This window comes from Cydia strobilella, chromosome 9 (genome assembly GCF_947568885.1).
Source record: "Cydia strobilella chromosome 9, ilCydStro3.1, whole genome shotgun sequence".
NCBI classification, from domain to species: Eukaryota; Metazoa; Arthropoda; class Insecta; order Lepidoptera; family Tortricidae; genus Cydia; species Cydia strobilella.
This window is the reverse complement of record NC_086049.1, coordinates 11,449,756-11,467,199: the sequence shown is the minus strand read 5'-3', so window position 1 is coordinate 11,467,199 and position 17,444 is coordinate 11,449,756. Positions and strand designations below refer to the sequence as shown.

The window sequence follows — 17,444 nt, the reverse complement described above, 5'->3', positions numbered from 1 at the left end:
TCGATGAAAGGTCACCAATGAACTGACGTTCATCAACATGATCGTCAAATTCTCGATTCCTAAATAAGGCTGCAGTGTTAGAAATTAAACAAGGGATATTTCATTAAAAATTTAATTTGGAAATTTTAAATACAATATCAATTATCGAATGTAATATGTATAATTCTAAAAATCTCTACTCTCGTAAAACGACCTAGCCTAATTTAATTTACAGTATTTGCGACTTAACTAGTTGGTCCAGTACCTTTGCTATTTGACAACCGTTATTTAAATACATTAAAATTACCAGAAACGCTTAGAAAAATCACTTACATAGATCACAGTCAGCGTCAATAAAAAAGCGCAATAATTTACCAAAAATAGCTACAAAACAATTTTTTGTGGCAAATTGTAAGCTTTGATATTATTGACGACGACTATAGTCTGTTTTTTTATTCCGTAGACTAAAATGACATCTCATGTGTTGCTAGTTTTTTACGTCTTATATTTATATTTATAAGACGTAAAAAACTAGCAATACATGAAATGTCATTTTAGTCTACGGAATAAAAAACCAGACTACAGGTACAGCCAGCTTCAAAATATCTATGTTTATAGCTTTCTCAAAAATATGTCAACGTCGACTATATTGCACTAACAATGGAGGCGATGTAGAGTTAAACCAAGAAAAGTCTGCAAAGATTTTGACAGCACACGCAGTGCACGTGTTATTTTAAACGTCAAACTTCTATGAAATTATGACGTATAAATAACACGGGCACTGCGTGTGCTGTCAAAATCTCTGCAGAGTTTTCTTGGTCTAACTCTAGGTACTCATTATTTGAGTAAGTTAGAAGCGTAAATATTTTGCCAATGACTCCACAGGACGGATCGGGATCCTCAGTCACGTTTCACTCATACCAAATGGTACACATCAATCATCCAAATACATGAAAGAATATTAATTTAATTTATTTAAAAACTTCAAAATAATCCAGAATTACCTTGTTGCCTTTTATTTATAATTATAATAAGTAGGTACCTACTCGTATAATATATTGAACAAAATTATCTATTACCAGTTACTAGTTTATTCTAATTTTCAATATAAATGAGCATTGACGTCATAAGGCACACTATTCCAATATATAGAACTTGTTCTTTGTATTATCCTTTACAAAACAAATTCTGAATCGCTTACTACTGATCCTACCGCTACATTTGTTTGCGTCGACACACTTATGGCGGAGTGGTGACACTTCTTACTAAACTACTTTCGAATAAGTACACCTTGTAAAATATCGTTATTAACTAAATTCGTAACAGAGACGTTTGTTCGAAGTAACATCACATCGCGATTTGAAGAGACCAGCTGTGTCGGAGTTTCGAAAAGCCGTGCTCAGAGGCCGGGAGTTTCCAAACGAATTAAACTTACAGAATGAACTATCAGGCACCTCCGGACGGGATCGCGTCTCGACGTCCACAGACGAAAATGTCAGTCAAATAAAATAACTCCTAACTAGTAAAATTCTATCGACGTCGAAATCAGTCCCGCGCGGATGATCGAGCCCGAATCAAACTCCTCCATCGGCCAAAATAAATTGTGCCAATAGTAACAGATTTATCACTTTTCAACCAGATTCGGGCCACCCATCGGAAGACCACGATTGCTTCGAGAGGGAGACTTATCGAAAAACCATGGGTGGGGTCGCTATACTATGACGGCATTCGTCGAAACTCGTAACGTCGCTCCTTCGCCCGCGCGTCAGTACATGAACGCTAGATACAAATTACTGTGTTTCGCAGACGTCCGCCCGACTCGCCTGTTGTACTTCCACCAGCGGCCGCGCCCGTCATCGTTGTAGTACGAGTACTCGGGGTATGGGATGTAGGCCCCGGTGGCCGGGTCCACGGGCACCATGATCGGCAGGTCGCTCATCGACACCGGCCGGTCGTACGACGAGGCCGAGTCGTAGCCCTTCGGCTCTGCGTACTGCGGGCTGTGGCACTCGTTCTGATTCTCGATCTCGTGGCTCTCGTTGCAAACGGGGACGCTTCTGCTCGTGTCGGCCGATATGTTCGAGCGGGATCTCAAGATCCGCCGCGTCGAGGAGAAATCAGTGGAATGCTGGAGGCTCTTGGACCGGGGCCTGTGAGTCTGCGGCGGCGTCTCGTCGATGCGGGAGAGCGTGTGCCGGCGCACGGGGCGGTAGACGCGGCGCTCGCCGAGCTTGGCGCGGGTGGGGGCGGGTCGGAGGCGGCGGTGGGAGTTGAAGGTGAGGAGCGAGTCGCGGCGCTCGAGGTTGCGCGCGGGCGCCTGCGGGGCGGGCGCGTTGTTAAAGTGCGCCGCCACTAGTTCCCTCATCTGGTCGCATGCTCAGTAGTTGTAGGGCCCGTACTGCGAGCCGTGGTAGTAGGGGCCGGGGTACGCCTGCGGCGGCGGGTAGCCCGCGTACGCGTACTGCTGCTTTTGTGGGTACACTGAAATATCACATGGTACCGCTTAGACTGGCGTTAATATATGTACGTTAGGACTATTTCGTTGAAATAAACTTAGGAAACTTTAGTTCTGTCACATTCAATGGAGCAAAAATTCAATAAAAATACCACTATCCACCAAGCGAACCCGAAGCAAAATTTTACTATAGTTTAAACTGAAAAATATTTACAGCATAATTCCTGTGTTTGTGTCTTTTTGTATAATAATTTAAATTAGATGTTTATTATGATGATTATTAATGAATATTTCACTGTCTCGTAACACCACTTTTTTGACGGCATAGCTTATTGTTGTTTACGAACAAAAGTAATTGGCCGTTCGATCGACTAAAACATAGGTATTATGATAGTGTTGCCAATTATAAGGCTACTGAACATTCCGCCCACCAAAATACACAAGCATTTTGACTAACGACAATAAAATGCCTAAAACGAAGTAAGCTCTTGTCGCTCTCGAACTGCTGGCACTGAGCTGGGTGGGATTGCTCGATGCGCTGCGCTACCGTCCCGCTACAGTGTGACGAACCCTAATACATATAAGCCGTAAGTGTAATCCAATGGCTGTGTGCACAGCCAGCCAGTCATGTTTCTCGTGCTGCATGTTCAGTAGTACAGCGTCTGTCAATGCATGTTTTATTACAAGACAGTGAAATATCCACTTGTTTCGTGACTTAGGCTGCTTTTTACCAGAGATGAACAGACACGTAAATAATTAAGGGTCGCACTCGCACATCACATATCTAGTGAAAAAGCAGCCTTGATGACTTAAATGAGAAGCGTTACCCGGCATGAGATACTGCATGTTAAGCGCCTCCTCCCTCTCGCGCTCGCCGCGCAAGCAAATGGCGGCCGACGAGAACAAGATGGCGGACAGCAGCGCGAGCCCCACGCCGCACCACGCGACCATGTACGACCAGTCGTACCACACGCGAGCGTTATCTCGCAATATCTGGTTTAGCGCAGTGCGTGTCGAGTTATGCGTTTGTCATTTATTTTTATGTGTAGTTTGTCGTGTTTACATGTGTTCGCGTTTGTGTTTGACACGATTAAAGTATTATGTGTGTGAGTGTGTGTGTGTGTGTGTGTGTGTGAGAGAGAGAGAGATGTGTCCAACATCATAAGAGTTGTTGAGGTTCATTTATTTTATGAGAGTTTGTAGTAATTGAATTGTGTGGTAAGAATTCAGAGTCAGTCAAGTTTATGTACATTTGTTGAAGAGTTTGAAGGAGTTTAGTCAATGTTACGTCGAATATATACAACACCGTGTGTTAATCCCGTTTGTTCGAAAGCGTGTTAGTATTGCGTTTGGCGTAAACCAGATATTAAGAAATAGCGCAATTATTTATAATGCAATTAATGGTCGTTTCCGTCCGTTATACGCAGTAGCCAAGTTTCATAGATACATGAAAAGAAAGAAAAAGCATTTTGTTAGTTTCACATAGGTACTTATATACCAACATTACCGGGACAAGACGATTTATAGGACCAGAAATATTTTAACAATCACATAATACAAATATTTGTGTCGATGTGTGTGTGAAATATTTGTGTGAAAGTTCACTACTTAGTCAATTGTCAATGAAGGTTCTAACTAGAGTAAAGATGCTCTAAGTAGTCTAAGTAATCCCTATTGGCAACTGACAAAGTACTATAGATTTACCCGATAACGTCACAGTATCAAGTAAGTTTACAAATAGCCAATTGAAACAATAAACTGTCCCGGATAAACATATAAATAAATATAAGATAAAAAAACATCTTCGAAAGAAACTCCGTAACCGCCAAGCGTTAGTAACCGTCAAGATGGCCGACGCAAAATGGCGGCAATGGCGGCTAACCTGGCATTATGTACTGCACGTTATTCTGCTGCTCGCGCCGCTTCTCCTTGCTCAGGCAAATGGCGGCCGAGAAGAAAAGAATGGACGCGCCGAAGGATACGCCCACGGCCAGCCACGCCAGGATGTACGACCAGTCGTACCATATCGAGGAGTTGTCTTTTAGCACCTGTTGCGGGTCGGTTGGAATTAAACTAAGGCTTGAGGAAGATCTGTCAATCTAATTATACCACATCAATTAATTGGTTGGGATTCGAACCCAACACTGTAAACCGATTGGTTACTCATATTGGCAAACCTCGGTATTATACATTATAATTGGTCCATAGAAATTAAAATTGCTAATACTACCAGATCCCTTCATATTTTCAAGGATTCGGTTTTCTCACAGGAGTCACAGGTGTATACTTACCTTTTTCTGCCAGTAGTCAACTTTAGACTTAAAACTGAAGATTTGATGTCCCTAACTTTAGATGCGACATTTCGTTAATTCAAGGGTGAAATGAAACAGTAAATGGGGGAGCAAAGAGCGAACACAGTCTGAATTTTGCTTAAAAACAAGTTTCAGCTGTGTTGCACTCCGTCTGTTTCAACTCTTTTGTGATACTTTAAAACGCAGCACAAGTAAAAAGGCTTACGTTGGGCCACTGCTGGTAGTACTCCTCGCCGACGACCTTCTCCTTCTCGTAGAACTCGACGCCGTGCCATAACGCCATCGCCCCGGCCGCTAGTAAACCTGCAACAAAAATGTACTTTCTTTACTTACAATATTGTTAGATGATTTCTAAGAGGGAAAGAAAGTAGACCTTGATAATAAGCTAGATGCTCTGAAAGCCCGACCACCTACACGACCTACAGCCTTAACCTATCACTACGTAGGCGGAGTCTTGACATGGCCTCGCTGTGGACGAGCACTGCAGATGAAAATTGGCTACTGCAGTCACATAGGGCGCACCTAAGGAATGTAATGCAGTCGCTGTGGCCGAAATCGGCAAGGAGAGAGAGAAAATTATTCAAGATCATCACAACCCATATTGGATATGCGCACAAGTAACGGCGCGGTTACAATTACCGGGATTTTTTTACAGATTACATACATGAAAAAAAAACCGGCCAAGTGCGAGTCGGACTCGCGCACGAAGGGTTCCGTACCATTACGGAAAAAAACAGGAAAAGAATCACGTTTGTTGTATGGGAGCCCCATTTAAATATTTATATTATTCTGTTTTTAGTATTTGTTGTTATAGCGGCAACAGAAATACATCATCTGTGAAAATTTCAACTGTCTAGCTATCACGGTTCATGAGATACAGCCTGGTGACAGACAGACGGACAGACGGACGGACAGCGGAGTCTTAGTAATAGGGTCACGTTTTTACCCTTTGGGTACGGAAGCCTAAAAATGATGAAGACATGTAAGTAGTACGTAACTAAACAGTAAGAGATACTTACTCTGCTTTTTTCATAAATTTATGATTGCGACCAAGCAAGTTCAAGGAAACCAATGTGATCATTAATTTTAATTTAAAATGAGAAAGCAGAAATTGAACCTATTTAATCCGAAAACTTGTTTAAAGATCTGAGAACTTTCATGAGCAATTAAGGCTTACGCGATTAAACTGAAATAAATATATATATAGGATACAGCATGAGTTTCATTTCCGTTTAATCACCTGAGATTAAAACTTAATTAACATACCAATCAAAAGGCAAGTTTCTACGCTGTGCAGACCGAGTTACTAAGTGTTTTACATAAAGGATGGATTTATTTTGTAAAAAGTACTTACTCCATATTAAGACTATAACAGACTTTGGTTTCTTGGTTTCGGGGATTATTTCTATGGAGAAATAATGGGTGTATGGGTACAATTTTATAATATAATAGATAAAATGGGATAATTTTACACAAATCGAACTAGTCCTACAGTAAGCTCAATAAGTTTTGCGGGGTATTAGGGAACGACATAAGTAATATAAATAAAAATTAATACTTGAGTACCTACGTAGGTACGAGTATACTCCATTCCAGATAAGACTAGAAGGAAAAATGGTTCTTTATAGTGCAATTTTTAGGATGTCATTCAATAGGTAACATTTCTTAATTATACGCTCCAAATTTAGTAGGTACCTACTAAATAAAATATCGAAGAGGAAAATATCTCCACCCAATTTATCCACCAATCATTTTAGCGACTTTCACATCATAATTGGTAAAAAATTACAATATTCTAATTGTAGTTTACAATAAATAAATAAAGCCGTATAAAACACCTACAAAGGCAGAGGTCAATGCTGTGATTGATGACTTTTTTTATTCTACTGTCGCCCCTCTAGCTACTAGGAGAGGGTCAACTTACAAGTGACAAGCATTAATATAGCCGTAGCGGTGATGTTGCCCGGGCTGCGCTTCCAGCAACCGACGACGCCGGTCCAGAACGCCACGAACAGCGAGAAAAACGCCACGATGAACAGAGCTACCGTGGACCGCGCCATGTGCAATCTGAAATTACATACGGAAATTATGTAAGGATCTTACTAGGTACTATGTTTTGCCACTGCCACTCTGTATTCAGTATTCATTTATTTCTTGCTTTCATGGTACATTTTTGGGTAGTATTTATATATTTCTTATGGTATCACATGGACCCTGAATAGGGTGTAGCAAATACAAATAATTTAATTTAATTACAGTTACTTCACTTAATATATCTAGTTGCTTTTACAAACTTATAACTACGTATATAAACCTAGAAAAAATCACTGTCTCGTGTGGGACACCCACACTATCTATAGACAGTAAATTTTTCCACATTTAATTTATTTCTAAGCTTAATAGCATCGTTTGCAGACGTTTCTGCTTGATACAAAATTAATTTACGTATATAAACTTTGTATATACTTAACACAAATTTATTACTAGTAACAACAATAATTATAATATATGTATTACGAGAAAAGGAGAGAGCAGTCGAAATTCAATGTTTTATTATTTCTGAAGCCAAAAGTAGTAAAGCGATTCATTGTATTCATTTCATCAACTCCTCTTAGATTTAGAATCTACTTAGAAGGATGTCGTTGAATTATAAATAACTCTTTAAAGATTTCACACAATTGTTGCATGAGCACTTAAAGAGTTTTTCCAGAAATATCGAGCTGATAAAACCAAAGCTACAGTACAAGCCGTACCGTTACAGCCCAGGGCAGCAATTACAACAGACACGGATGCGGAATGCATTCTCTATGCCGTGCATAGTTAATGTTTTTACAGACTTTGTATTAACAGTACATGACATGATAATGGTAAAACCTGTGACGGCAAGAACGGACTTTATGGTTGCTAACTTCATTGAATGGCAAACCACGTTGAATAATTATTTTATAGTTATATTTACTAATTGTCAACACAACTAAATTGTTATAATGTTCCCCATATTACTTCATTAAAGTGGTCACTGGAGAGAAACAGTCACGAGTGAGATACAATTAGATTCACATTTCAGCAATTTTTGTTACCAACAATGCTATTGAAAATGCATAAAGTTTTGTGAGAACAGTTTTGCATAACTGGCGCACTCAATAAAAACTGTCTTAAATTTATTATGAACTATTTCGTTTACTATTGTTTGATTTAATCACAAGAACAGCGACATTGTCTGTTTTAGGAAAAGTTTCACCCTGAAGTTCCAAGGTTGTCTGGAAGAGATTGCTCCTTAGCGATAAGACCGCCTGTTGCCTGCCTCTCTCTATTGTTTTTCTTTAAGCTGTGTCTTTTACTGAGGTGTGCCAATAAAGAATATTCTATCTATCTATTTATAACGGTAAGTATCCGTAAATCGCCACCGTATATTTGGGTTTAAAACTTTTTTGTATGGTTTCAGGTTATATATATATATATATATATATATATATATATATATATATATATATATATATATATATATATCTCCTGTGGACATCATAAAGTAAAAAGTGTAAATGTGGGCTTTAAAGTCTATATGTCTTGCTAGGGCTTATACGCATGTTCATACTGGTGGGGCTTATACGTATGATATAACCTTCACAAAATGTACACATCGTGAACTTTTATACCGTCCACAACAGAGACGTCAATTTTCCAGTACGTTTTTGAGCCGTGTAACTACATTTGATAACTTGCTCTTTGTATCGAAATATGAACTCTATTCAACATATATTAAGACACTCACCTGTTCATCGCGTCGTCAGAGAGCCCCTTGGTCTCGTTGTTCTCGTCGGGGATGAAGTAGTCCACATTGCTGCAGTGAGTTTCCACGGGAGACAGGTAGATCTCAACTGGAAAAGAAGAAATAGACTACATTGAAATCTAAAGTCACGTATACAGGAGTTATACATATTATAATTTAAACCAATAGTTCATAACATTGTGGCGGCAAGCAAAAACTTATAAATTAATAACTACATATCCCCTCAGCTGTGAACGGGCCCAGGGGGCACAGCCAATTTTGAATTTATATAGGTATGTCATAAATATATATCAAAGTTGATGGAGCCTGTCGGTATCGGGCTTTCCCACAGCTGAGGGGAAATAAGAATACGAGTACGAGTAAAAGTATGTATAAACCTTTGTTACAATGTCTTATAATAGTCAGGTACACATACATATAATATACCATGAATTATTAAACGAGCAAGGTTTATTTATACATGTACGAGTATATCAAGCACATATATGCATTATTAATTCGATCAATTTACAATACACCGTTCATTATAAGATTCCAAGATTCCTTGGTTACAAGATTCCTCGGTTATTGAATTCCGATTTCAGCAATTACAACCTTTAACCCGACTACTTTTTCCATACAGAACGTCCTCCTTTTTTGGAAGTCGGTTAAAAGAAGCCATAAAATAAGTAATATAGTATTATCATACAACACAGTGAAGTGATCAGTATCCGTTATTAGATCATCGCACAAATTATTCGATAGGTAATGACAGCAAAAACTGCCTAGCCATTCTACCCGATGAATCAACATACGATCGAACTAATGTAACCATTAAAACCAAATAAATCATATAATATATAGATTTTATTATTACAACTATCTAAGCTGCCATTCCATTGCCTAGCCAGTTAAAACATGTATTTAAAATGACTACGAATTATTTGCCAGTATATTCATACTATTCATAGCAGCAGAAGCATGAGTAAGATTATGTTCAAATATGAATCAATTAGTCATCAGTTGCAAAACCAGAAGTTCGCAAATTGTAGGCATCTTTCTCTGACACACTAATACGCCTTTATTGGAGTAAAAGAGAAAGATGCCCGCAATTTGCGAACTTCGGAGTTCGCAGTAGGCCCTCCAGATCACAGAACGTAAAGGCCCGTTACCTTTTGTCGCTGAAGATTTGGGCGCCCGAGTCACAGGGTTATCACCACATATTAATAATAAATAAATAAAGGGCCAGAAAGAATAAGATAGTTGTATGAGAGAAGTGTCATAAGGTATTTTCGCTATGTAGGATTTTTTTGCGATTTTGCAATTGAAGGCATGTTTACAAAAACAACATAACTAACATTTTTTGCGGATTTGAGTTTTTGGTATCATAGCATTCGTCTAAGCAGGATCTACACGTAGAGCAAAAGATAGTGTTCAAAAATGACCCCAATTGTCCAAAATCAGTATAAAATAAATAAATCCACTAGTTAAGTAAGATAAATCTGTACCTCTCTGATAGAATACAAACATAATTTCTATAGGTAGAAACTTGTTTTATTTTCTTACAAAAAGAACATAACTAACAAAATTTTACAAAAACAGCATAAGTGACGAACTTATTTTTAAATTTTTAGGGTTCCGTACCTCAAAAGGAAAAAACGGAACCCTTATAGGATCACTCGTGCGTCTGTCTGTCTGTCTGTCTGTCCGTCTGTCACAGCCTATTTTCTCCGAAACTACTGGACCAATTAAATTGAAATTTGGTACACATATGTGAGTTTGTGACCCAAAGATGGACATGTAACGTAAACATATTAATTTTAAACACGGGGGCCACTTTTGGGGGGTAAATGAGAAAATTAAAAAATAAAGTTTGTCAAACTATATCGTGTTACATACGTATCAAATGAAAGAGCTCTTTGTGAGAATCTCAAATATATTTTTTTTATAATTTTCAAGTAAATAGTTTAGAAGTTATTCAAGAAAATAGGCAAAAGATGACCATTCCCCCCCTTTATCTCCGAAACTTCTGAGTCAAAAATTTTGAAAAAAATACACAAAATAGATCACCGGAAAACCTATTAGAAATGTGCAGTCAAGCGTGAGTCGGACTTAATTACTAGTTTTAGTTTTTGATCCGACGCCTACGGGTTTCACATAAAAAATACATTGTTTAAATTGTGTTATGTACGGAACCCTTGGAACGCGAGTCCGACTCGCACTTGGCCGGTTTTTTTTTTCCAAAAATACTGGTCTTTGAAATGTGTAATCGTATATTTCGGAACTATTGGCCACTTACTAAAATCACCTATACAATGTTTATGTCCAATAACTAATATATAAGAAGACATTTAGTTTTTTTCGTTTCCTGTAAATTCATGTCTAGTGTAGTTATGTTGTTTTTGTAAACATGCCTACAATTATTAAGGTCGTGTCCTATTAAACTCCTAAACCAACAATAGTCGTATAGGAATACGACGTCAATTATATATTCGTGATACATTAACAATACTGCCATTTGTTTTATGTGTGCAAAGAGTGTTCCTTACGTCTAATATGTGTCTACTTGTCTAGTCATGTTTTTTTAAGAGTTCATGAGTTAAGTTCATCATCATCATCATCATGTCAGCCGATAGACGTCCACTGCTGGACATAGGCCTCCCCCAAGGCTCGCCACTCCGACCGATCCTGTGCCGCTCGCAGCCACCGAATTCCCGCGACCTTCACCAGGTCGTCGCTCCATCTCGTTGGAGGCCTACCGGCAGTTCGTCTTCCGGTACGCGGACGCCACTCCAGAACCTTCCGGCCCCACCGGCCATCAGTTCTGCGAGCAATGTGCCCCACCCACTGCCACTTAAGGTTTGCAATTCTGCGAGCTATGTCGGTGACCCTAGTTCTACTGCGGATATCATCATTTATGACTCTATCACGCAGAGAAACCCCGAGCCATCCATTCTCCATTCTCTCTCCATTGCCCTTTGCGTGACCTTGAGCCTTCTTATGAGGCCCATCGTTAGCGCCCACGTCTCAGATCCGTATGTCACCACTGGCAACACACACTGGTCAAAGACTTTTGACTTAAGACACTGCGGCAATTTGGATGAAAAGATACTGTGGAGCTTCCCGAACGCTGCCCAACCGAGTCGGATTCGACGAGTGACCTCTTTCTATGAGTTAAGTTCACTCGTTTAAAACACTTTATACCTATATAGGAACTCTTTGGACTACGCTGCGCTGCCTATTAAGAAAATTTTAAGACCTGTTGCACTTGCACACAATATTTTTTCTAAGACAGCGGCAAACACCTAAAATTAGAAATAAAATCAAAGTAAATATTAGTTTGTAAATCTTTGCCTAAAAGTCAGAATTTAAAAAAAAAACAACAGCTGCATAATATTGTATGAATATCCCTAAAAACACTACTGTAAGGATCCTAATAACACTGCGCCGGGGCCCCGCATGCCGCGCTTCGATTTCGATCTGACTGGCAGTCATTTTAATCTACAAATAAGAGTGCTGGAGTAGAAAAAAGCATGATCCGTGGAAAAAAGTAGTTTAGAGGGCAATGTTGAATGTTCAACAATTAAACAAAAAGTTCGGAGTACAAAAAAATGCGGTGCGCATTGTGCAATAACCATCCCGATCCGGTAGTTTTAAATAATAATGGCGTTAGTTCGATTACCAGTTTAGCTTCAGTTGATTATTTACAATAAATTTATCCTCGTAGGTAACTTCCACATTTTAATTCCACTCATTGAAAAATCAACTTCGTAGGTACCTATGCACATAATCGAATCCATAGTGTCGTAATGTAAAGTTTAGAAAACGTAGGTCACAAGGCAAAATTCTTAGATACAAATAATCATTAGCAGCTACTTAATCATACACACACTATATAAACCTACCAGACAAATATGGAATTCTACGCGATTGATTCACCGCAACCTTGATCTAAGTAAGAGGCGTTGATGCGCATTGAACCAGGAAGACAATGCACACAATACTCCGGAGACGAGCCATCACCATTGTTCTGGCAGATCATAGATAAATGCTGCGATTTCAATTTCGTCTTCAATAGTTATGGGGAATGAGCGTAAATAATGGATAATTTTTAGTTAAATTAGAAAGGTAGACAACTGTTTGATGCTTATGCAAGTTTTTTTCTGCTAACACCTAGATAGGTACATATTTGAAATGTATAATTGTATATACAAATTCAGATATTTCGGCAGTCAGTGATAATGAAGGGCACGTGACGAGCGAGCCCTATACCGGCTATACCTGACGATATAGCGATAACTTTACACCGAGTAGAATAGAACAAAGTGCAGGAGCGTCATTATAAACAACATATTATCCATAGAAATTTGACATTCATCACATTGCCACACTTTTCCATTGCAAATGCCATGCATACACTAGTATTATCTGTAGATACACGACCCTATACGGAAATATTTAGGAGCGCAACATCACAAACCCACATTTCCTTATTATTTACAGATTCTCCGAAAAAAATTAAGCCAGCCATTAAACCAAGATAATGTTCTAACCAGTTCCTGGTTCCCACCAATCAACACTGCAAGGCAGTACAATTAATTAGCCATCTCTTTCTAGCTTTAGCCTGTTTGCTATTTAAAGAGAGTGATGGAATGGTTAGCTTCGAAAGCATGATCGTGTTTCAATTTATAAAAAAACCGCGTAAAGTGAGTCTCATGACTGTCATACAATGCAATTCTTGGATATGTACACGCCTTGAGGAATACATTGTATATATTGTTCCATGTTGGTGATGTAAACAGTGATGTCATTTTTGTCAGTTGTGATGTGTGTATCATAATTACTCATCTCCAAGGTGGCAGTACATAAGTGCCACAAATAAACATTAGATACTACTTTATGGTCTAAGGTGTACTGTACCTGTACCTAACGGATCTGTATAGCGAGCCTGTCGATGTTTGTAGTAACAATATTTTCTGGACCAGAAACCCTTAAGCCTGTGATAACTCCAGGGGGGGGGGGGGGGGACACTAGAAATATAGTTTAAGTTAGTAAAGATGGTAGCGATTTCTGTTAATTCATTCTAGACAACCTACTTTTGCGTAAAGTTGACTTCCGATTATGCAAACTACATCACTAGATGTCACTACAAAGGGATATAATTTTAAGGCATGGATACAACATTAAGAAGGTTGCATATACATCTCTTTGTCAAGACCTTTCTTTATTTATAATGTTGACAATGTTGTTACCTTAACAACGGTTGTTTTCTGTAAGACAAAAATAAATGTCGTAAACAGAACAGATATATGAGCATATTTATTCTCTATTAGTTCTAAAGGGGTAGCTGATTAAAAATGAAGCAAGCCTACCTATGAAAAACACCTTTCAAATTTTGAAAATATATTGGTAATTTTAATTTTGTTTACGAAAAACATGTACGGTGGCACTGCAAAGATTCGTGCGATTAGATCGCGCCAAAGGCATCTGAGACGAATTAGAGCGCATCTTTGGAGGTACGTGCGTAGACAAGACATACAACCTATGCCTGAAATTCATTCAGCTACAACAAAAACCCAAATCACATCATTAGTTTATTACTCATGTGTCAATTTTAAAGAATATCTGGACCAAACTGAAATTCTAATGTGTATGATCCTGGACACTTTACCTCCGGAATATCTTCAATTCAAGCTCTTAATGTCAAAGAAGGAGTTGAGAACCTGGCAAGTCAGTTTTGCGAACGCGAAAGAGTTCTAGGTCAGACCAAGTAGTCCTAATATTATGTAGAACGAAAGTACACGTATGGATGGATGCATATGTAGTTGAGCACGCACACATACATACTTATAGTTTCAGGATGAAATCAGAGGTGGCGCTTTCAAATTAGTTTCCATAGAATGCTTCAAGAGGACTCTCTTTACCTATAAACTTACTTTACTCTTTGGATAACTCTATCAATTTGATAACCTTTACCTTTCCTGACCCATTTGATACATTAAGCGCCTTATTAAACAGAGGAAATATTATTAAATTTTTTAAAATACAATAATGAAGGGGACGAAATAAAAAATAAAACAAGACCTAATAAAGCAAGTTTAATATGCAGAAAGAACCATGTATAATTAAAATTTACAAATTACTACAGAATCGTAGAAAAAAGGTGTCAAGCATAGTACAATAAAGCAATGCAAAGGGCAACACAACTACTACAAAGCCATAACGACATTTAGTGCTGATGAATATTCAATCAGCATTAAACATTAACACAGCACAGGGGCTTTGTCCCGCCCACGCGGCCACAGTTATATATCATAGTAAATATCTTAGCTATGTATGGGCCGAGCCAAAAGCACCAGTATGTCCTATATGTCGTATCATACGTAGATCACAAAGTAAGGTAGGCAAGACAGATCAGAAGGCAAGACGTGGCCTATTTGTTGATAAAACGAGTGATAGTCATAAGGTTTTTATATCATAGGCTGGCAATACAGTACTGTTGTTTTTTTTTTCTTATTTAAGACAGTATTTTCATGTAGTGCGTCTATTTACAGTACAATTACTGATATGTTTATAAACTCAAGTTATAATTTTTTTGTATATTACTGAAAATAAACCACAGACCAACAAATCAAATAGACGTTATGTTTAAAAAAAAGCTACAAGAGGATCAAAAGGATGTACAAACCCACACAATACGATTAATTGTATTATTATAATACAATTCAAAATCGCTGCACGTTCGTATTTGTACCGCCGCCCAATATGACGAGTACAGCGAAATAGGTGACCCGGTCCACGCGACATTTCAGACTGTAGCTTAGAGAAAGTCGGTTCGTCGTCCTTGCGAATCACCTGCTGAGAACGATTGCTTAAGCAGCTCTCTCAAATAACGTTAGTTAAGTAAATAAACAAGCAAATAATCACGCTTAATTTTGGACTTTGAAAAGGAGAAACCTGAAAATGTCAATGTAAAGTATTTTTTGTAATGTTCCATCCGTCGAAAGGTGCCAAACAGAAAACTATAACCAAGGAAAATCGTTAAATAAATTACCTAAAAGGAAGTAAATGTGCCAAAATTGTTTTGTGGTTTTATCCATTACTTATCGCAATGATTAAGTAGTCTCGTTGCTCACATTGCCCTCTAGGGTCAACAGTGGCAAATTAGCGACACTAGAAAGCAGACGCATTCCAAAATCCTACTTTCTTCGCAATCGGGCTTACATCAGGAGAAATTATTACAGCATTAATTTATGGCTAGGTGAAAGCCAGTCCGCTATCGGTCAAACGAAGAAACAAAATGCAGCCGCGGCTTGCATACTCAAGTATTTTTAAGACAGACAGAACTTCCTTGTTCTACATTACGTAAGAGTTACATAAGGTTTATAATAACATCTCTAAAACAATAGCATGGGCATTAAGATTGAACTATAAATTTGCAAGAATGCAGCGGACGAGCCGTTGGACGTTCACTTGTTTATGGTCTTTCATTTTAAGGGGCCCACTGACTACCAGTCCGCCGGACGATATCGGCCTGTCAGTTGTTCGGAACTGTCAAATTTTTGTTCTAACTGACAGACTGATATCGTCCGGCGGACTGATAATCAGTGGCCCCTATATATTATAGACATTACTATGCTCGCGAGCCAAAGAGACATAAGTCCACATGATTGTTTACGCAATTTTAGTATTTAATCATTATAATCATTAGCTTTGTAACTGTGTTTAAACACAAATAACACAATAGATGATTCTGATTCTAGTACCAGTCAGATGTAATTTAAACAAGCATGTACTTATCGTTTAAAATTAACATAAATAAGGTAAACTGTATGACTAACTATCGCTTTCTCTTGTTACAAGAAACTTATTGTGAGCTTGGATATAAATCCAGGCCCTTGTGGAAAACCTTACGCCTATACATACTATACAGTTTACACCTGTAACAGCCATTAAAAAATGCATTTAATTGTTAACAATATTCTCTCGCAAAAAAATCCAAATTAAGACGAAAGTGGAGAACCCGCGCGGAATCGCCTTTCCATACAAACGTAGTCCTCATTTCCCTCTCTGGATACTAATATTAAATTTGTATATATGTAGGTATATTATTATTTTCTTTATGGATATTTGTGTAAATATAGTATCATAGTAGTCTGACTTGGATCTTTTTCATATTTACTCTTTACAATCCTGATCCAAACTAACTGTCTCTGTTTAGCCCAATGGTTGACTGGTAGAGAATGCCTCAAGGAGTTAAGTCCGCCATTTGTACTCTTTTTGTGTAAATTTGTGCAATAATGTCTAAATAAATAAATAAAAATAAATAAATATTATTGAAAATATTTTGACACAATTTGCTGTATATCAACCATTAGCTATGCCAACTACGTGTTTTTTTTAGAATTTTTTTTATAAATTAAGAGAGCATTTAAAAATTTGTATGAAATATTTTTTCGCTCGTAATTTTTACCATACCTAATCAAAAAATCTAAAAAAAGTCAATCGTAGGGGCATAGCTATGGTTAATATACATCCAATTATGTAAAAAAAAAAACATAATGTCAATCCAGAGAGGAAAATGTATAGAGAAACGGCCGTCCCCTACCTCTTAATACTGGTGTTCCAACGGCTCGGGTGTTATGGCAATATTGCGTGGTGGAACAGAAAAGTCGTGGTATTAATTTCTAGTGAAATAATTAGGTATAAGTATCCCGTCATTCAAGCAGTAAACGACAGGAAAGGAAATCAAAAATGGCGATCCAGTAACGGGTCACTTTTCCCGGCCATTACCAGTTCCACTTTCCCCGCACTTTTCATCGTGCCTAGAAGGCCAACAGGTGCTAATTTACTCAGTGCTCGTAATGTATGCCGTTTGGAATGTAGAGGCGTGGTTTAAGTATTAATGGTATAAACACTTTACTATACC

At 38.1% G+C, this 17,444-nt stretch overlaps 1 protein-coding gene across 2 annotated transcripts in view; it reads right to left on the bottom strand.

The window, feature by feature from the left end:
• Positions 1 to 2,208: 2,208 nt before the first annotated feature.
• The window catches only part of LOC134744302 (uncharacterized), a 63,263-nt gene continuing 48,027 nt past the window's right edge, over positions 2,209 to 17,444 (bottom strand). Inside the window, exons 3-7 of one of the 2 annotated variants that reach the window (XM_063678075.1) lie at positions 8,519 to 8,624; positions 6,671 to 6,813; positions 4,952 to 5,049; positions 4,317 to 4,482; positions 2,209 to 2,460 (exon numbers count right to left, since the gene is read on the bottom strand). In XM_063678075.1, coding sequence (XP_063534145.1) covers positions 2,357 to 2,460; positions 4,317 to 4,482; positions 4,952 to 5,049; positions 6,671 to 6,813; positions 8,519 to 8,624 — 617 coding nt within the window. In that variant the 3' untranslated portion in view covers positions 2,209 to 2,356. Of the gene's footprint in view, positions 2,461 to 3,261; positions 3,428 to 4,316; positions 4,483 to 4,951; positions 5,050 to 6,670; positions 6,814 to 8,518; positions 8,625 to 17,444 lie in introns of both variants that reach the window. The other variant, XM_063678074.1, reaches the window with a different exon arrangement.